Here is a 20526-nt window from a genome sequence, read left to right on the forward strand (position 1 = left end):
ATTTTAAGCAATTGAGCTAGGGAGACAGTTTCAGACCTTTAACAAGGGGAAAAATGGTTTCAATGACTTTCCTTGTGTGTCCTTTGGCTCCATCTCTCCCTGCCCTGCCACTTCCAAGGCCAAACCTCCAAGCCCGAAGATCAATTATAATCCCTATCTGGGCTCTAATAAGTGAACAGGGACATACTTATCTAAACAAAGCTAGTCAAGGCTATTCAAGGCAGGAGGGACCCAAATGAGATCTTCTAAGTTTGGGCTTTAATTAGAATAAATATCAGTACCCCTTCCCTTATTTAAAGCAGGAAGGTGCCTCTTCTCCTGATACCCTGCTGAGATGATTATCCAGTCTGCAGATTCCAATTTGGAACAGAAATACAAACTGTGGGCATCCACCTCTTTAATGAGAGCTGACATTGGCTCCAGGCCTCCAGAAGTGAATTAGAGAAGGAAGACTGTCTCACTGAAATCTCCCCACCAGGACCCCTCTGCTCCCAAGAGATTAAAAATCTCTTTATCTACTGAGGGGAGTTGCTGAGGACATCTAGCAGAAAGGACCCCAGGCTTTACCAAATTCTAATCTGTCTTCCTGCTTACATTTTGTTTAGAAAGAATAAAAGTAGGCAGAGAAAAAAGACTGGATAATTCAGTTTTGCTGCTTTATTAAGAAGGAAGATTGACCACAAAGAGGATTTGTTCATCAAAGTCACATTCTTAGGACTGTACAAAAGAAATGGAACCATTCATTCATAAAACCAGAACTGGAAGAACTTCAAAAGCCATTATAATCCAACTCCCTCATTTTACAGTTAATCATAAAAGGGATAAATGAACCTGCCCAAGATCATGGGGAATAATCAAAGGTGAGATTTGAACCCAGATCCTCTTTTTGGACCACTATATTACCCTACCTCCTAATTAAAGTTATGCACTTGAAAGTTCAAAGTGGGCTTAAAATCCAGGAGACTCTGGCTCCAGAGCCCAACACATGACTCACTCGGTCTAAATGAAATAATTGATGAATTGTATGATAACAAGAAAATCATAACCTGTGTGGCCATTTCTTCATTTGGAAAATAGGTATCTTATTTGCTCTACCGATCTCAGTGTTGTAAGGAAAGTGTTACTGGAACCTTTATGATGCTATGTATCAGAGAGTCATTCCTCTCAAAAAGCATCTCATTATCCATTTGTCTTGCAACCTTTGGTCCAGCACACAAAGAGATTCTTCTGAAATGCTTCTGCACACCCCTAAGCCGCTTTCCAGCTTGAGAATCTGATTCCATGATGTGTTTGGGATGTTTGCTTTTCCCATCACCCTACAGGACAGAAGAGGCTGGCTTGAATACCTCTTCCCCTTACCCCAAGGTTCTTTCCCAAGAATTATAACTCCTTCTACTGTGAGAAATACAACACATGAACCCTGTCTTTGAAGCATCAAAATTGTTTTCTACTAGATTGAAGCTGGTATAACATCAAGAAAGCTAAAGACTGACTGTGGATAGTTGGGGATTCCCCACCCACCTCAGGCAGAGCTGTAACTAGGATAAAGTGAACAGGATTTTGTATTGGGTCATTACAATTCACTGGAATGTAGGAGTCTTTATAAGGAAAGTTGTACCAATGCTAACTGACTGAATATTTGCTATGTAGCTACTACTCCTGACCTTGGCCACCAACAGGCTCAAAGATTTTTCCATTAATTAATTAATAGTTACCAGAGATGGCACTTTAACACCTGGGCTCCCTGATTCTGAGACAAGCTCTCTAGCCACTATACCACCCTGCCTTCAAAATTTGTAGATGATCTTTGAGATTGCACCATTTAGAAGTATTTCATTTGATTTTGACAGAGGATGGTAAAAAGGGCATAGCTTGTGGCAGAACAGGGAGATAAGAAAGAATGTCAGAGAAATGGATGATTAAGTTGAACTGGCCATTTGGTAAGGGTACAGCCAGACAACAGCCTGCGTGCTCTACCAGCATCATCATGATATGTGGATAAAGCAGAGAAGTTTCCCCTCCCCACCAAAACTGTGGCCTTTAAAAAAAATGACAAAATTATTTATTTTTAATATATTATTTTTAAAATTGGAGTTCTATATCCTCTTCTTCCTTCCCTCTTTTCCCCACCCAGGAGAAAATCAAACAATGATATAAATTATACATATGAAATAATACAAAAGATTTCCATATTATTCATTTTGAAAAAAAGGAAGGAAAAATAAAGTGAAAAAAATTTGTACTTCAGTCTTCACTCAGAGGTTATCAGTTCTCTCTCTGAAGGTGGGAAGTATTCATCATAAGTCCTTCAGAATTGTTTTGATTATATTGATCAAAATAACCAAGTCATTCACAGTTTATCATAATACAATAGTGCTGTTACTATGTACAATATTCTCTTGATTCTGCTCATTTCACTTGCATCAGTTCAGATAAGTCTTTCCAAGTATTTCTAAAACCATCTTGTTCATCATTTCTTATAATACAATAGTATTCCATCACAACGATATATCACATGTTCAGCTATTTCAATTAATGGGCATATCTTAATTTTCCAATTATTGCTACATAAAGAGAGCTGTTAAATATTTTTGTGCACAAAGGATCTTTTTCCTTTTTTTGTAATTTCTTTGGGATTTAGACCAAAGTGGTGGGTCCAATGGTACACACCGAAACTGTGATTTTCTAAGAAAAGATGGCCAAGAGTCATAGAAGAGGTTGTGATTTGCCTTGTTAAAGGAGAGATCACAAAATTGCTCAAGTATTTTCCTCTGATAACAATAATTCATCTAGAAAGCTATCACATGACATGCTTCCTAGGGTCTGTCCCCTAAATGTAGCCATATTTGGAGATCAACAAGTCCACAATCATTTATTAACCTCTTCCTAGGTGTTGAGAATAAAAACCATAGGCAGAAAGAAAGAATCCCTGTTTCTCAAGGTGTTTACATTTTCATGTGAGAAGACAAACACTCTAAGTGGAGCTCAAAAGGAGTTAGGAAGAAGTGAAAGTATCTAACTTGGGGAAATTGTAGAGAAGTCCTAGAATGGAACAAATGGTTACACTCTTTGGCCCTAGACATGTGCTTAAGCCTTGGGGTCAACTCTCCCAAGAACCAAAATTGCTAGTCTCAGGCAAAGCTGGTAGAACCCATGTTCCTCAAACTACTTATATGAGCACGGGATTCCAGAGGGCTATAGAAATCCCCAACTGTCCATGCTTCTCTTTCTTTCTGTAGACAGATTAACTCCCCATACCTGGGATTATACTTCACACCTGCCAAAGTAATAAAGCTGTCAGGGATCTTTGGTCATCTGCATGGCTGAATGAACTGCACTGTGTCAGATCTGAGTTCATTATCAGCTGTATCTACTGTACACAACTGTTGCAGGAAAAAATGTTTTCTGCAGATGTGGACATTCAGGGGCTGTTTGTGCTCATTATTTTAGCATCCTTCTAATGCTGATGGACTCTGAGGACACTGGCTTTGCAAAAAACAAACAAACAAACAAAAACACCTTTGTCAAAGACCCTTTAATAGGACCCAGATGCATTAATGAACACCTTGACACCCATGCCTCTGGGTAGAAGTGATGAGTATGGCTAAACATGTTTTTCAATTATATGTATTATTTCTATATGCATGTATAGATATATGTACATATATACAATCACGTATATATTATCATATATATTATATGTTTATTATATATGACACATAGCACACCTTATGGCATATTTATAGCACACCACACATACACATCTATAATCTCATGGGTTCCTTTGCTAGGTTTGAAAGGACTCTGCCTCAGTCTAGGGTCTTTCCCCTAAATGTGGCTATATCTGGAGGTCAGCAAGACCATAATCATTTACTCTTACTAGGTGCTGGCAATACCAACACAGGAAGAAAAAAAAATCCCCTCCCTCAAATAGCTCACATTTTACTGAAGGAAAACAGCACAAAAAAGGTAGCTCCAAAGTCCTCAGCTTTAACAAGATATAGTAGGAAATGCATGAAATAAAATATATAGAATTGAAAGGGAAACTGATATTGAAACAAAATTATCAAAAATATTTAAAAACAAGTTAGCAGACCTCCAGTTAAGAAACCCTTATTTAAAGTTAGAGGATATGGTTTTGAATTCATTTCCACAAGTTATTGTGGAACATTAGACAGAATCTCTACTTCACTTGTTCATTCTGGGCCTCAGTTTCTTGTTCTGTAAAAGGAGATTGGGCCAGAAGATTCTTCAAGTTCCTTCCAGCTCTAAATCTTCTGAACAAAGTCCTTTTCCCTCCAAGCACAGACCTATGCCATTCTTTACTCCAATTTAACGACCCCCTGCTGTCTCGAGGATTGACCAAGCTCCATCTGGTTTCTGATGACCTTCATGGCCTGGCCTCAGATGACCCCTCTTGACCTCATTATCTCCCTTCTGCATCACATTCTGTGCTCCAGCCAGACTGGCCTTCTTGCTGTCACTTTACATGGGACACTACCTCCTATCTTTGTGTCTTTGTACCAGCTGTCCCCAATGCCTAAAATGCTCTCCTTCTCCTCCTCCTTGTAGAATTCCTCATTCAATGAGGTTGTCATAACAGCACATATTGATAGGCTGTGGGAAGGTTTTCGAAGCACTTGGCTTCTCACTTCAACTTAACAACCCTAACAGGTAGGCGCTATTCTCATCCCCATTTTACAAATGGGGAAGCCAAGATAGACAAACAGTAAATGACTTCAGAGGGCTACAATAGCTAGGAAATCAAGGCAGGTCTTGAACCTCTGTCTTCCTGCTTCCCAGTCAACACTCTCTTCCACTGAGCCATCCAGTTTAAGATTCAAATCACTGAAGACTCAGTTCAAACTCTTATTTTATGCCTCAAAGCTTTCCTGATTATGCACCCTCCCCTACACTGCTGGTACCCTGCCTCCTGGAACCATTTGCATTTGTATTTATTCTTTATATACACCGACATATGTACATACATATATATATAGAAATCTTTCACTTTCATCTTTGTATTTCCATTGCCTGGCACATAGTAGGTACCTAATAAATGTTTATAGATCCTGACTCCCCCTCCCTTTGAGGCATACAAGATAGGCTGGGAGCAGGAGTTCCATATTATTCTGAAAACCTGTATTTGGGGCTTCTTCAGCAGGCTTGCCTGCCCATGTTGGTGCCCTGCTTTCTCACTGTTCTCTTCTTCATCTCCAGGTGGCCTGGTCAAGTGTTATCTGAAGTATCTTGGGTTGGGGTTTTACATTTTAGAAAGGACACTGATACATTCATTTATCAGTGATGTTGTTGATGATGATGATGATAGCAATCTAGCATTCATATAGTTCTTTAAGGTTTACAAAGCATTTCATAATTCTCATTTGGTCCTCATAACAACCCTGGTAGGTAAGTGCTGTTATCCCCATTTTATAGATGAAGAAAATGTGACATAAACAGGTCAAGTGACTTGCCCAGGATTCACAGAGCTACTCTCTTAGGCTATATTTGAACTTGGGATCCTTGACTCTCTCTCTCTGCCTAGCATACCCACTATGACTATATTAGAGGAAAAATGAATGAGGATAAGACCAAAGAATTGGTGAGGATTTAGAGGGAATGAGTGGAATAAATTGTACAATTTAGTGTTGAAATTAGTTTATGTGTAAGTCCTCATCAAGTCTGGTTGCATTGCTATTTAATGTTAACACCACAAGTACTTGTTAAAAATACAGGAGGAGGCTAGGGCTGGAGAGGAAGGAGTCACCTGAACATGGGGCTATGGGGATGAAAAACCAGCAGCTCAAACAACTTTTGCATCTCTGAATGTGCATGCATAGCCAAAGATGAATCCCCCAAAAGCCCCTGAAACCATTAGCTGACCATTTGGAACATACCATCTCTCCATTCCAAGTACACTGAAGAGCAGCCCAGACTCCTTCCATCTAAATGGGCACCACTTCCATCCAAGCTACAGCCTGGTATTTGTTTAGATGAAAAAAGGAATAATGGATACAGTCCAGTTTGGGAAAGATGTATATGTTTATCTGAGGAATCCACCTCAATTTTCTTCCAAAACTTCTATGGATTTATAGCTTCAGGCTTGATTTCTAGAAAATGAAAAAAAAAACCTTCTAAATTTAGAAAAGTGTTTAGCCATTGGGCCTGACCATCTTAGGAGCATCTGTTTGCTACCCTGTGTAGGTGATAGTAATTACCAAGGTGACTGGAGAAAAGGCAAATGCTACAAGCCAGTGGACTTATCAAGTGCTGGGGTCATCCTGGACTGAAAACTACACACAAAAAGAAACTTGACTTAGAATCTGAGAAGAGACAAACTCAAGACAGTTGCCAATATGGTGGTGATAGAATCTAAAGCATCCATAGTCAGCACTAAAGTGGCAAGCAAACTAGAATCATCCTTAGCAGGTGCTGTTACAATCACACAGTTCAAGAGTGACCTCAAGCCCATGGATCAGTCAGTCCAATCTAGAAGATGGAAATATGTTCAGCAATAATAACTGAAAATAAACCACATACTGATCTTTAAGAAGCAGAAAACTTGGCAAATAACAAAAGTAACAATGGAAAAATAATATAACTAGGCTCTGTAGGCTACATAGCTTAATTGGTTATTCTTACATTTTCATTCCTATACAGTTTGCCAACTCATCACCTAGACAGCCTCTGAAAGCAATTGAAGTAATACTCAATGACTGTCACCAAAGTTGAGGTTGGGGTCATCAGGATGCATTTGATGCCATGCAATAAAGCTCACTTAACACAGAAGATGGAATAAAGTTATGAGCACCACAGCGTCTTTGACATTTTCAATATATCTCTGATTTTTCTGCCCTCTTAATATGTCAGCTAAACAAGAATCTTGGGTAAATGTTCTTTATACTTTGGAGGTCTGGAGAAAAATATTCACATTAAAATACTAAAGCCTGCCTCATGTTGGCATTTTCAACTCTTTAAATGTCAGAAACCAGCTCTGGCTGCTGCATTTGCCTAATACAGTGTGTTTCTTTAATATTATTCAAGCACCAAGAATAGATCTTTTCAACATCCTAACTTCAATTCTCAGGAGGAATTGAAATAAAATTAAATTGTATTATTCCCCCCACACACACATTTCAGAAAAATACAGCTAGGATGGCAAAAGCACTAAATAACAAGTCATGAGTATCAGTTGAAAGGTTGTAATAAGTCATTCCCAATTAATAAATTGGGAAAGGATATAAACAGGCAGTTTTCAGATGAAAAAATTAAAGCTAGCTATAGTCATATAAAAACACTCAAAATTACTGTTGATTAGAGAAAGGCAAATAGAAACAACTGAGATACCACCTCACAACTATAAGATTGGCTAACAAGACAGAAAAAGAAAGTGATACATGTTAGAAGATGTGGGAAAGTTGGAACACTAATGCATTATTGGTGTAGTTGTGAACTGATCCAACCATTCTGAAGAACAGTTTGGAACTATGCCCAAGGGCTATAAAACTGTGCATGTCCTTTGATCCAACAATACCATTTCCATTTCTGTATCTCAAAGATTACAAAAGAAACCATGTGTACAAAAATATTTATAGCATCTCTTTTTGTGGTGACCAAGAATTGGAAGTTGAGGTGATGTCCATCAATTGGGGAAATGGCTGAGCAAGCTCTGATATCTGAATGTGATGGAATACTGTTGTGCTATAAGAAATGAGCAGGTGGATTTCAGAAAAACCTGGAAAAACTTACATGAACTGATGCCGAGTGAAGTGATCAGAACCAGGAGAACATTGTACAGAGTAATAGCAACGTTGTGTGATGAGTAACTATGTATTGCTGAGAAGAGCTAAGTTTATCAATGGTCTAAGACAATTCCAAAAGACTCACAATAGAAAATGCTATCCACACCCAGGAAAAGAACTATGGAGTCTAAATGCAGACTGAAGTATACCATTTTCCCTTTTTTTGGTTTCTTTCTCATGGATTTTCCCTTTGGTTCAGATTCTTCTTTCAGAACATGACAAATGTGGAAATATGCTTAATATGATCATACATGTATAGCCTCTTGCTTGTTGGGAACTCAAAATCTTATAAAAGTGAATGTTGAAAACTATCTTTACATATAATTAGAAATTTATAAGATACTATGAAGTGGGAGGAAAAGAAATACTAAAAAAAAAAGAAAGAAAAGAAAGGTTTTAACAGAAAGATTGTAATAGTAGGCAGAAGATTAGGCTCATTTTGCTTGGTTCCAGAGGACAGAAGCAAAATGATCAGCAGTTCTCCAGAATTAGATTTAAGCCCCAAGGAAAAGACAAAAACTAAAAACCTTCTTAATATCTGAAATGCTAGAATCAAAAAGTATAATGCCTCAAGAGATAATGAATTCCCTATCAAAGGTTTTGAATCTAAACGTACATTAGAAATCAAGAGCACTTAGTAAAACCTAGTTGACCGACAATATGGCAGATACTATGCATACAAAGAAGGGAAGGAAGAAAGTCCCTGCTTTTGAGGGGCACACAGTCTGTGGGGGAGACAGCATTCAAACAATAAACAAGATACAGATAGCATAAATTGAAACTATACAGAGGTTAAGGAGGACTGGGAAAGACTCCTGGCAAAAAAAAAAAAAAGGGATTTTATTCGAAGCTTGAAAGAAGCTAGAAAGTAGAGTTCCAGGCATAGAGGAGAGCCAGTGAAAATACCCAGAATCAGGAAATACAGTGTCATTAGATTGCAAAGTAAGTGGGGCAGGGGGAGGTAGGAGTAAGGTGTAAGAAGACTGGAAAGGCAGGAAGAGTTTTGGAAGCCTACCAGAAAGTTTTAGGTTTGATCCTGGAGATAATGGATAGGGAACCACTGGAGTTTGGGAGGTGGGGGGAAGAGGAGAGATATGGCCAGGCCCGTGTTTGCTCTGCAATCCTCGGCATCATCCTAATTCTTCACCGATTACTTCCTTCCCTTCTAGCATCCAGCTAATGGAGTGAGGGATTGGTCATTTACCGCCCCTCCCTCCCCACTCTGCTCCAATCAGAGCTGGTGAGCCTCTACAAGTCATTTTTACTAGATTGAAGAGGTGGTTAAGAGCAGGCAAAATGCCCTCTATTCAGAACACAAACCTGTCCATGGCCAAAACCAAACAAAAAACCAGAATGGAGGAGGGGAGAAGAAATGCTTCCCATCTTCTGATTTTTAAGTGTCAGAGCCTGCAGTTCAGAAGGTGCAGTATTCTTTGAAGGAAGAGCTAAGCAGTCCAACAGGACACCATATTTGGAGTCAAAAAACATGGGACCAAATTCCACGTGGCTGCTTTTTACCAGTGTAGCTTTGGGGGAGTCATTTACCTCCACAGGCCTCTATTTTCTCATCTGTAAAATGAGAGTGGGGCTGATATCTTCTAGGTCTAGATATATAATCCTACACGGCCTGACGTAGTCATCAGAACTTAAACAGGAACCTCAAAGGGCATCCCAGCTCTTTATTTTTCTTGTGGCACTTGAAATTCAACATGTCGCTTGACAGCCATAAAGGGACCTCTGAGAAATCCATTTTAATACTCGCCTTACCCTTTCAGGGCTATCTTCACCTTCAGGGTTATTGTTAACCCTCTCTGGAGTTAAGGGACCAGTGCTCTGTTTCTACATCTGGGGTTTACTACCTACATGACCTTGGCCAAGTCACAACCCTCTCCGGGTCTTATTTTCTTCATTTCTAAAATGAGCGGATTGGATGAACTGGCCTCTGAAGTCCCTTTCAGCTCTAAATCGATGGTCTTCTAAGTAACTTTACCTCTCTAGGTCTTAGATTCCTCATCTACAAAATGGGAGAGTTGGATTAGATGATTTCTAAGTTTTTTTTTAACAGGACTAGGATCCCATGAAATTGAAAGATATATAGAGTACAGAGAAAAATGGACTGAAAACTCAGGAAGACCCAAGTCCAAAGTCCACTTCTGAGATTTCCTAACTGTGAAATCCTGGGCATGGTACCACCCTTCATCTGTAAAAGGGACATTTGTAGTGCAAACTTCACAGGGTCACCTGTTTAATTCAATTTGATCATTTTTTATGCAAAAAAGCAGGTGTAGCAGCAGCAGAACAGGTAGAAGAGAGCTGACCTCAGGAGTTGGGAAGCATTCCTACTGTTGCCTCTGATGGTCCTGGCTGTGTAACCCTCAGCAGTCAATCAACTTCTCAGGGCATCCTAAAGCCTATAGAAATTGTTGGGTGGCTACTGATTTGCATTGGGAGACTTTTGATCAGAGTTTTGTCTATACCAACGAAACCACATATATAGTTTAAAAAAAAAATCTAAGCACTAGAAATACATTTTTTAAAAAGATGGAAATTTTGTCTTTATTTGGTAAGGACATACCTCCATAGCAAGTGGCCATCTTAGCCACTGCTGAAAGATGCTGGGGTAAACAGAACACTGGCTATAATAAACAGGGTGTAGAAGTCTCATTAACAGTTGAGTGACCAATTTGATTTGGGGGAGGGGAAGGAGTGAATTTGCAATCAGGCATGGAACTCATTGGCTTGAGGTCTCTTCCAGCTCTGAGACCTATTTTGGGTGACAAATCCACATTATCTGAATTTCTACTACGAGCCACTAGAGACAAGTACTCTCCTCTGGAGGTTAGAGATAGACGGACCTCATTGGCCTTGCATCCCCTTTTGAAGAGAGTAGCAATAGCTAAGATTCAATATAGCAGAATGGGGCGGGTGAAGAATAATGGTAGGCTTCCAGAATTAGCTAGCTTCTGTGTTAGCTGCACTGGGAGACAGAAGCCTGAAGTGCTAATCAAGTTTCCAAAGACTTCACATCCCAATCTTGGGTCTTAAGATACAAGATTTGGAGTTGGAAAAGATCTCAGAACATTTAGGCCACTTTCCTCCTACACAGGGGGAAAGAGACGACAGGCATCTACTGAGTCTGGAGAATTTAGTGGCTTGTACCCAAGGTGACCAAAGATTCAAAGAGGTAGGATTGCATAATAGGGAAGGGTCAACATGCAGCCCTAATGTGGGCCTGCAACATTCCCGAGTGCAGCCCAAACCAGATCAAAATGTAATTTGGAAATATTTAACCAAATAAATGGAAACACAAACACAACAAAGCATAGATAATATTATGCTTTAAAACTAAGTTAATATGTGGCCTGCTCAGATCCTTATGGCTGAGTTTGTGGGTTTCTATTTGAGTTGAACACAACTGGTATAGTGAATTGGACACTGAACTTGGAATCAGGAAGACCTGGGTTTGAATCCCACCTGATACACTTATTAGCTAGGTGGTTCTAGGACCAAAGCTTCTAAACATTACATCATGGACCCCACAAGATGGCTGGTGACGCCTATGGATCCCTTCTCAAAATAAGGTTTTTAAATGTAAAAAAAGTACATAAGATTACAAAGGAACCCAATGATGTCACATTGCAGATATCAAAGTATTTTTTAATTGACAAATGTCAAAGTAAGATCTTTGTCCTTGGAGACAGAGTTAAAATGGCGAAATGAGAATCAGAATTTTTTGCTTGGCTCACTCAATGCCACTACTACAACCTAAAAACCACACTATACCAAATTCCGATTGGAAAAGGAGGGGGGAAAAAGATCACGAGTCACTTTCCAGCCTAGGGAAGCTTAGGAAGATAGAGAGGTCTGCAGACACTGGGGCTGGGTCTAGCCCAGAGTGTTGCCTAGCCTAGCAGAGGTAGGCTTATCAGCGAGAACATTTAAGCATCCAGGAACCGTAAGGGAGCTGTGACCAATTGCCAGAGTTGAAGCACTGAGACAGAAAGGGATCCCAGATAACTCACTAAATCAGCAATGGGAATGAAACTGAGTGCCACCTGGCAGCTCTGCTACCCATTACCCAGTTCCAGGGTGAAGTGTAATGGTCAAGTGAGATGGGCTCTAGTTTTGAATGGACCAAGGAGAATGTTCCAAGAACTTGTGTGGCTCTGAGCCCAAGAGCCCAGGAGGAATTTAGTTCTAACCTTTAGACCCACAACAAGCCTGCAATGAAATAGGCCAGGGCAGGAAAGTAAAAAGGAGAGAGGAAAGGGAAGGAAGAATTCAGTTGCTCTGAACCTGCAGAACCCTTCCAATAGACTAACAGTAACTGAATTCAGCAACATACTATTAAAACTCAACCATACACAAGCCAATAGACCGAAAACTGTGTCAGGAACTTGCAGAGCTCAGACTAGGTCAGCAAACTTTTCCCCAGATCACACCACCTTAGATGCACCAAAAACTTACAAGTCTTTAGACGGAACTGTGAAGAGAAAAGGTCATTTTAAAAAAACCTCAAATTTGGAACTATGCCCAAAGGCTATCAAACTGTGCATACCCTTTGCTCAAGCAATACCTCTCATAGGTCAGTATCCCAAAGAGATATTAAAAGGGGGGGGGAAGGACTTACATGTACAAAAATATTTATTGCAGCTCTTTGTGGTGGCAAGGAATTGGAAATTGAGAGGATGCCCATCAATTGTGGAATGGCTGAGCAAGTTGTGGTATGTGAATGTAATGGAATACCATTGTGCTACAAGAATAACGAGCGCTACTTCTTACCATTTGGATCTGATCTTTTGTCTCTCCATGTGTTAGGAATAACTTGTTAGGAATAACTTCTATAGGAAAAACAAAGACTTCAGAGGTAGATGAGACAGGCTCATTCGATAAGCAGATGTGCTGCTAGAGGCAGACACACCTTATAGAAGGTAAAGCAAGCAGTTATATTCCCATCTGAAATGCAAGGTCCCTCCCTCATTTCTCTATTGGCTGGATACTTCCGATGTACAACTTCCCAGAACACCTACTTTATATTACTCCTTACTATGTTTTTCCCTCCTTTTACATACATCATTGTGCCTAAAATTGTGTTAATCTTCTCCCAGGGAGAGGAAGATAGTATTCAAAGACTCATTAAGCACATGAAGTTTGAGCAATCTGTAACCTTTGTCCTACTTTCAGCACTTTTAACCACACTACTAGTTTTGAAAAACAATTTTAAGTAAAACTGCTCCTTTCACACCTGTATTCAACTTTAAGACCACTTCCTCTACATCTGTGGGAACATAATTACTTATACCTTACACAAGGAAGATGGCTACCAACCCAGAACCAGAGGAGAAACAATTGGATTCCTTTAATTGTTAGGGGTTGCTGTGGCGGGTGGAGAAACTGACTCCAGCAGAGCTCTGGTTCCATCAACCGTGGCTACAGTGACTCAAGACATCATATTTCCTTGAAGCAGATATAACCTAAAGATTTTGAAAGAAGCTAAGACAAATACTTGTGATGCTTTGAAGGACAAACTGAAGCTGAGGGAGTGGAAGTCTTTGGTTTGTCCAAGAAGGAAGTGAATACTCCCCACAGCCTGTCCAATGCACTAGTGGTGGTAGCGTCAGCAAGCTGCCCAATAGCCCACATCTCAACAAGCAACTGCAGGGAACTTCTGGCCAAACCCCACAATGCTCTTCCATTCACAGACTCCCACCACAGCACCTCTGCTGGGCACTACACCCTTGTATCCTTCCCTGATGACCCCCATGACTCCCATCACAGCAGCCACACCTGCATCTGAAAGCTCTGGACTTGTAGCTACAGAACATTGTATCCACAGTGAACTTGGTTGTAAACTCGACCTAAAAACCATTGCACTTCATGCCAGAAATGCTGAATACAATCCCAAGTGTTTTGCTGCAGTCATCATGAGAACTACTGTGTTCATTTTCAGTTCTGGGAAGATGGTATGCACAGGAGCTAAAAGTGAAGAACAGTCCATATTAGCAGCCAGGAAATGCCAAAGCTGTATAGAAATTGGGCTTTCCAGCCAAATTCTTGGATTTTTAAGGTCCAAAATATGGTGGGGACTTGCTAGCTGTGGGGCACTGGGCAAGTCACTTAATCCCATTGCCTAGCAAAAAAATAAATAAATGGTAGGGAGCTACAATGTGAAGTTTCCTATAAAAGCAGAAGGGCTGCTACTGACATATCAACAATTTGTCATTTATGAGCCAGAATTATTTCCTGGGCTAATCTACAGAATGATCAAGCCCAGAATTGTCCTGCTCATTTTCCTTTCGGGAAAAGTTGTGTTAACTGCTGCTAAGGCCAGAGCAGAGATACACAAAGAATTTGAAAACATTTACCCTATTCTAAAAGGATTTGGGGAAACACAACTTCACATTTGTATTTTTTTTTGCAAGTTGTCATGGTGTTATTGTGTGGCACAGAAGTGAGATAGACTTTTAGCTGCAAACTGCAACACTTAAGATTCTTCAACAGTGCCAGGAAATAGGCACTAGAAAAGTAACTATTTCGTACAGAGAATATCTATGCATTGCTACTGTGACTTGCTTTTATGGGGCTGTTTTGAAGCAACACTGTCCATTTATTCATATTTAGATTTTAAACACTTTTATCATCAATTATAATTCACAGTTGGCTTAAAATGCAAAAAACTATGTTATTAAGTGTTAAATTATGGTTTGTGGGTGAAAGTTTAAAACAACCTCCCCCAACAATGAAAATTATTTTTATGTTTCTACCATAAAATGAAACCTTTTTAAAAGCGTTTATTCCTGATTTATAACTTAAAAGGGTTTTGTTTTGTTTTGTGCCACACATTTCCCTTCTAGTGTTGCAGGACAAGATGTATAATAGAAGCTTGGCTGTACATATTCTTCTTTTGAGACCAGAACTGTCATTTCGTCAGAGCACTCTATACAATAAATGCTATTTATATAAATGTGAAAAATTTTTTTAAAAGATTGTTACAGCAAAAAAAAAAAGTGATGAGCAGCCAGATTTCAGAAAAACCTGGAAAGACTTACATGAACTGATGCTGAGTGAAGTGAGTTGAACTAGGAGAATATTGTACACATTAACAGCAACATTGTGCTATGATCAGCTATGATTGACTTCACTCTTCTCAGCGATTCAAGACTCATGATGGAAAATGCTATCCACATCCAGAGAGAGAACTATGGACTCTAAATGCAGATCAAAGCATATTTTCACTTTTTTACTTTTGCTTTTTGGTGGCTTTTCCCTTTTGTTCCTTCTTTCCTTTGTTTCTTCTTTTATAACATGACTAATATGGAATATGTTTACATGATTGCACATGTATAACCTATATCAGATAGCTTGCCATTTTGGCAAGGGGGAATAGGAGGGAGAGAAAAAAAATCTGGAACTTAAAATCTTGTTTAAAAAAAATAAATAAATAAAAATAAATGTTGAAATAAAATATGATTTACGAAAGCAAAAACAAAACATCTGGCTCAGGCCAGACATCCTACACATCAGAAGTGAGCAATCCCCAAAGTCTAAAGTTGGAAAGTAGCTTGGAAGAATGAGTAAACAAGGGGCAGCTAGGTGGCGCAGTGGATAGAGCACCGGCCCTGAAGTCAGGAGGACCCGAGTTTAAATCCTGCCTCAGACAAAAACACTAGACACTTAACTAGCTGTGTGACCCTGGGCAAATCACTTAATCCCAATTGCTTAAAATTTTTAAAAAAAATGAGTAAACAAACAAACAAAAAAACCACCCTGGCCATAAAGAGTTACTATGGTCCTAGGGAAGCTCAAGACAAATGCAGAAGACAAATGACTTGAAAATCCATAAGTAAAACCTCAAAGAAAAATAGAGATTGAACACAAGCTCAACAAGAATTCCTAGAAGAGACTATAGACAACATAACATGCCCAGACAAACCCAAAAACCATATGAATACAATTAAAAAATACTTTTCACACGAATAAAGTCAGTTCAAAACAATTGGAAAAATATCAATTGTTCATGGGTAGGCTGAGCCAATATAATAAAAATGACAATTCTACCTAAATTTACTTATCCAGTGCCATACCAAACTGCCAAAAATTATTTTATAGAGCTAGGAAAAAGAAAAACAAAATTCACCTGGAAGAACAAAAGATCAAGTCTATCAAGAGAAGTAATGAAAAAAAAAATGTGAAGAAAGGTAACCTGACAGTACCAGACCTCACATTGTATTAAAACATGGTGATCATCAAAACAATCTGGTCCTGGCTAACCAATATAGTGGTGGATCAGTGGAATAGGTTAAGTACACAAGATACAGTAGTAAATGAACATATTAATCTAGTGTTTGATAAACCCATGACCCAAATTTTGGGATAAGAACTCACTATTTGATAAAAAAAAACTGCTGGGAAAACTGGAAAACATTATGGCAGAAACTAGGTATAGACCAACATCTTATACATTATACCAAGATAAGGTCAAAATGGGTATGACATAAAAGGCAATACCATGAACAAATTAGGACACCAAGGAATAATTTATCCATCAGATCAATGGAGAAGGAAGAATTTATGACCAAGAGAAAGAACATTAAAGGATGTAAAAAGGATAATTTTGACCATATTAAATTTTTACATAAACAATGCAGACAAGATTAGAAGGGAAGCAGAAAGCTAGGGAAAATTTTTTATAGCAAATGTCTGTGAACAAAGAATCATTTCTCAAATATAGAAAACTGAGCCAAATTTATGACTACAAGTTATTCCAGTTGATAAATAGTCAAAGGATACAAACAGGCAGTTTTCCGATGAAGAAATCAAAGCTATCTATAGCCATATGAAAAAATACTCTAAGTCACTATTGATTACGGAATTACAAATTGAAACAAGCAAGGTAGCACCTTACACCCATCAGATTAAGTATTAAAGAAAAAAAAAGGAACATGACAAATGCTGGTGGGGATGTGGGAAAACTGGGACACTAATGCTCTGTGGGTGGAACTGTGCACTGATCCAATTCTGGAAAGCAATTTGGAACTATGCCCAAAAGGCTATAAAATTGTGCTTACCATTTGACCCAGCAATACTTCTTCTAGAGCAGAGATCAAAGGAAGAAGAAAAAGACCCATAGGTACAGAAACATTCATAACAGCTTTTTGTGGTGGCAAAGAATTGGAAACTGTGGGAATGCCTATTGTTTGAGGAATAGCTGGATAAATTGTAGATGGAAAACTATTGTGTTATAAGAAACCTGGGGAAACTAGATGGTACAGTAGATAGAGCGACAACCCTGAAGTCAGGAAGGCATCTTCCCAAGTTCAAATCCAGCCTCAGACAGAGTAGCTGTGTGATTCTGGGCAAGTCACTTAACCCCAGTAGCTTTTAGCTTTACATAGAAAAGCCCAAATGGGGTCACAAAGAATCAGACATGACTAAAAATCACAACAAAAATAAAAAAAACCTGAAGAAGGCTCATATGAACTGATGCAAAATGAAGTGAGCAAAGCCAAGAGTAGAGCAACAAGGATAAGCAATATTGGAATCGTAGTGAGTCAATGTGTTGATCAAAATTCCCATGTCTTTCAAAGACTCATGAAAAAACATGCTATCCACTTCCAGATAGAGCAGATAGACTCAGCATACAGACTGAAGCTTATTTTTTCCTTATTCTTTTTTTTAAAACATGGGTGATGTGAAGTTTGTTTTACATAACTATTTGCAATAGGTTATGTTTAGACTTCTCATTGGGTGGGGGAGATGGTAGTGGAAAGGAGAAAAATTCAGAAATGGAAAAAAGTCTGTTCTATAAATAACTCCAGCCCCAAAGACTAGTATGTGACTCTCCTCATTTGGTAGAGATAAAGGCCCTGCCCTCCCTGAGCAGGAGAGCTCTTCGAGTTCGCTTTAAGCTTAGTCCCTTCTGACCCTGCAGTTGCTATAGCTTTCAGCTTTTAGATGGGAAATGGACAAAGCCACCATCACCTCAAGTTTCTAAAGGAAGAGACTCTGGAAGATGTGGAAGAAGCTGGCCATCTCCATTATGTCCCTATCTACAGTTTGCTGTACTAATGAGTTTGGGAACTTCCACTTGGACGAGATCTGGGATCTCTTTTGGTTAAACCGAGCTTCCTTGCTTTCAGTAAGAGAGCTCCTTCACTCTATTGCCTAGTATATATTCTCCTATGTATACCTTCTGTTTTCTGTTTTGCTGATAATTTGGATAAATGAGTTTTCTTGATTAAGTGCCATGTGTATTCATTGTGGAACTACTATTGGGTGGGAAAAGGACCAAGCCTTAGATATAAGATTTGGGTCCTCTTTCCCCCAGTAATGAAACAGTGAGCAGAAGTTAGCTTGAACCTATTCTATCCTCTAGACTAATATTTAAGGGAACATACAGATATACTTTTAGCCTCAGTACCTGTTCTCTCTGAGGGGAGCAGGGTGGTGACATCAGGCCCCAACTTCCTTTTTTCTTCTTCTGGGAAGGCATGAAAGTCTCCCTTGAAGAAGGGTTGAAGGGGAAGTGACTAGAGATGTCTATTCTGCCTCCCTTCTACCTCCACAAAAATACTGAAGAGTGGAAGAAGCAACAGACTTTAACTGAGACCAGGTTATTGCAAAAGAAGTGACCACAAAAGCCAGATATCATGTCCTATTATAGGTGTGATAGAAGAACCATCGAAGTATAATGTTGATAACCTGGGAAGAAACATACCAGAGAGTTTGAATGAGTATGTTATCATAATCCATTAAGATATGTATGGATTGCACAAAATTCTCCACAATTTGCTTGGGTCAATTTTGAGATTCAAGAGATGCAGAATATGCAGAGTAATCAGCCATATGTGGCTTGGCAAAATGGACAGAACCAGAAACAATGGGTAGAAGTTACAAACGGGCCAATTGAAATTTTATGTCAAGAATAACTTCCTATTAATTAGAAATGTCCAAGAGGGTAATGGGATAGGAACAGAGGGGAAGGCTTCTGGATGGCTGCTTGTGAGGTTTTGCAGAGGTTATTTCCTTGTTCAGATACCAGCTGAACCAAGTGACCTCTCAGATCTCTTCCCCTCCAGCTCTAATGTTCCCTGTGATGGATCTAACAGCCGTATCCCTTTCATAAGCAGACCTGCAAAATAGACAAAGCCAGGCTTGAACAGGCTATGGGTGGGAAGAAGAGGGGAAATTGAACACTTACTTGAAATTAATTTTTTCCTGGGCAGCCCCAGGCTAGGGATATTGATTCTCCTTGCTCCTGCCTGGCTGTTTCCAGCTGATGTGAATCACCTATTGTCAGTAGGTTGAAAAACAGGTTGGAAATTAATATATTTCCCATGGGTAGCTGTCAAAAATCCTAGGCTTTTAAATTTCTCTCTTCCCTATGTTTTCTTTTAAGGAGCTTTGGATGGCCAAGTATGCATTTATTGGTTTGGTGAGTGGAGGTGGGGAAAGTGCTATCAGAGAAGCCATAGAGGAGATAAAGCTTATGGTTATCACCACCACAGGCTTTAGGAAAGGAAAACCATTACTGTTTTGGGAGCTTCTTTGGGGTAGGGAAGTGAGAGGACCCTGGATGTTAATGCCGCCTGGTTCTCCCACCTTCCCATTTGCACCCAAGGTGTGTGAAAATGCAGGATAATGGCACATCACACCTCTTTGGTTGTGAATTTAATGTGTATGCAAGTTTGACCAGTCTCTACCAACAGATAATGAGAAGGTTGGGGGGAGGAGTGTATAAAAATTAGGGTATTGGACTGGATAAGGTCCTTTCCAGCTCTAATGTAATTATCTTATATTTTAAAGAAATTAGCTCTAGCGGCCTCAAGGGCTTTCCCTCTTTATAAGGACATTGGCCACAGAATATTCACCTGGGACTGGAGGTTGAAAGCACAGAGAGGAGTAATATTTCAATGAATATTTGATGAATGCATTTTTTGATAAATATGGTTTGGAAGATCTGTTGCATTAAGTAAAGATGGCCCTATATTATAGACACTGTTAGCCTGAGTGCTTGCATGGGAGCCAAGGCTTTTACTATTTCTTTAGAAATCTAGAAATGAACTCAATTCTGATGTTCTTGGGGGAAACCCTAGGGTCAAGTTAATGAGAAAGAAAGAAGCTCTCAAGAGTGTGTCTACTCAAACAAAACTATGAACTGCATTCTCCTAGACACCTCTCATGCAGAAAATAATTTGAATTGAGTAAAACAGGAAGTTGAGGAAAAAAGGAGAAAAGGTTAGAAAAGGCTCAGAGTTGCCATTAGTCAAAGAAAGCTTGCAGGCATTTTTCTAGGACCCATGAGAATAGAACTTAAAATTGCCCAAGGATGAGGCCAAACATGGCTAAGATTGGAATTAAATTCTGGCCTCAGTTTCCCCTTCTCTATAGCAAGAAGCTTAAGTCTGAGCTCACAATGGTCTGAATTCAAAATCCAAGCTTTTCTAGGTCATTCAGATAGGAAATTAGCTTCTAACTCCTAATGAATAGCCCATGATTAGAAAGATTCTTGGGTGTAAGGGTAAGCCTCGTATCTCTTAAACATGGCAGTATTAGGGCACAAGTAGATTTTCAATAGGAAATATTTAAAATCCTGTGATACATGATATTGGGGAAGGGAGGGATTCCAATACCTGACCAAGAACCCACTTGTTTAATTTATTGTCTAGTCATTCAAATATAGAAAAAGCCCATAACTTTGCTTTTCCTAGCAAAAACCATTTGG

General features: G+C 39.3%; 1 protein-coding gene and 1 pseudogene across 1 annotated transcript; both read left to right on the forward strand.

The window, feature by feature from the left end:
• Positions 1-5774: 5774 nt before the first annotated feature.
• LOC110202063 (MICOS complex subunit Mic27) lies at positions 5775-6525 on the forward strand (the record flags this gene model as incomplete). The annotated part of the gene is given in 8 exon segments (XM_078151840.1): positions 5775-5832; positions 5835-5947; positions 5950-5980; positions 5983-6063; positions 6066-6152; positions 6155-6319; positions 6322-6475; positions 6477-6525. Coding segments are annotated over 8 exon segments (738 nt in total), but the record flags the coding sequence as incomplete, so codon positions are not given.
• Positions 6526-10526: 4001 nt separating this feature from the next.
• Positions 10527-19443, forward strand: LOC110202075 (TATA-box-binding protein-like; annotated as a pseudogene).
• The last annotated feature ends 1083 nt before the right edge of the window (positions 19444-20526 follow it).

The sequence above is a fragment of the Phascolarctos cinereus genome, unplaced genomic scaffold (genome assembly GCF_003287225.1).
Source record: "Phascolarctos cinereus isolate Bilbo 61053 unplaced genomic scaffold, phaCin_HiC Scaffold_4;HRSCAF=312, whole genome shotgun sequence".
NCBI lineage: Eukaryota > Metazoa > Chordata > Mammalia > Diprotodontia > Phascolarctidae > Phascolarctos > Phascolarctos cinereus.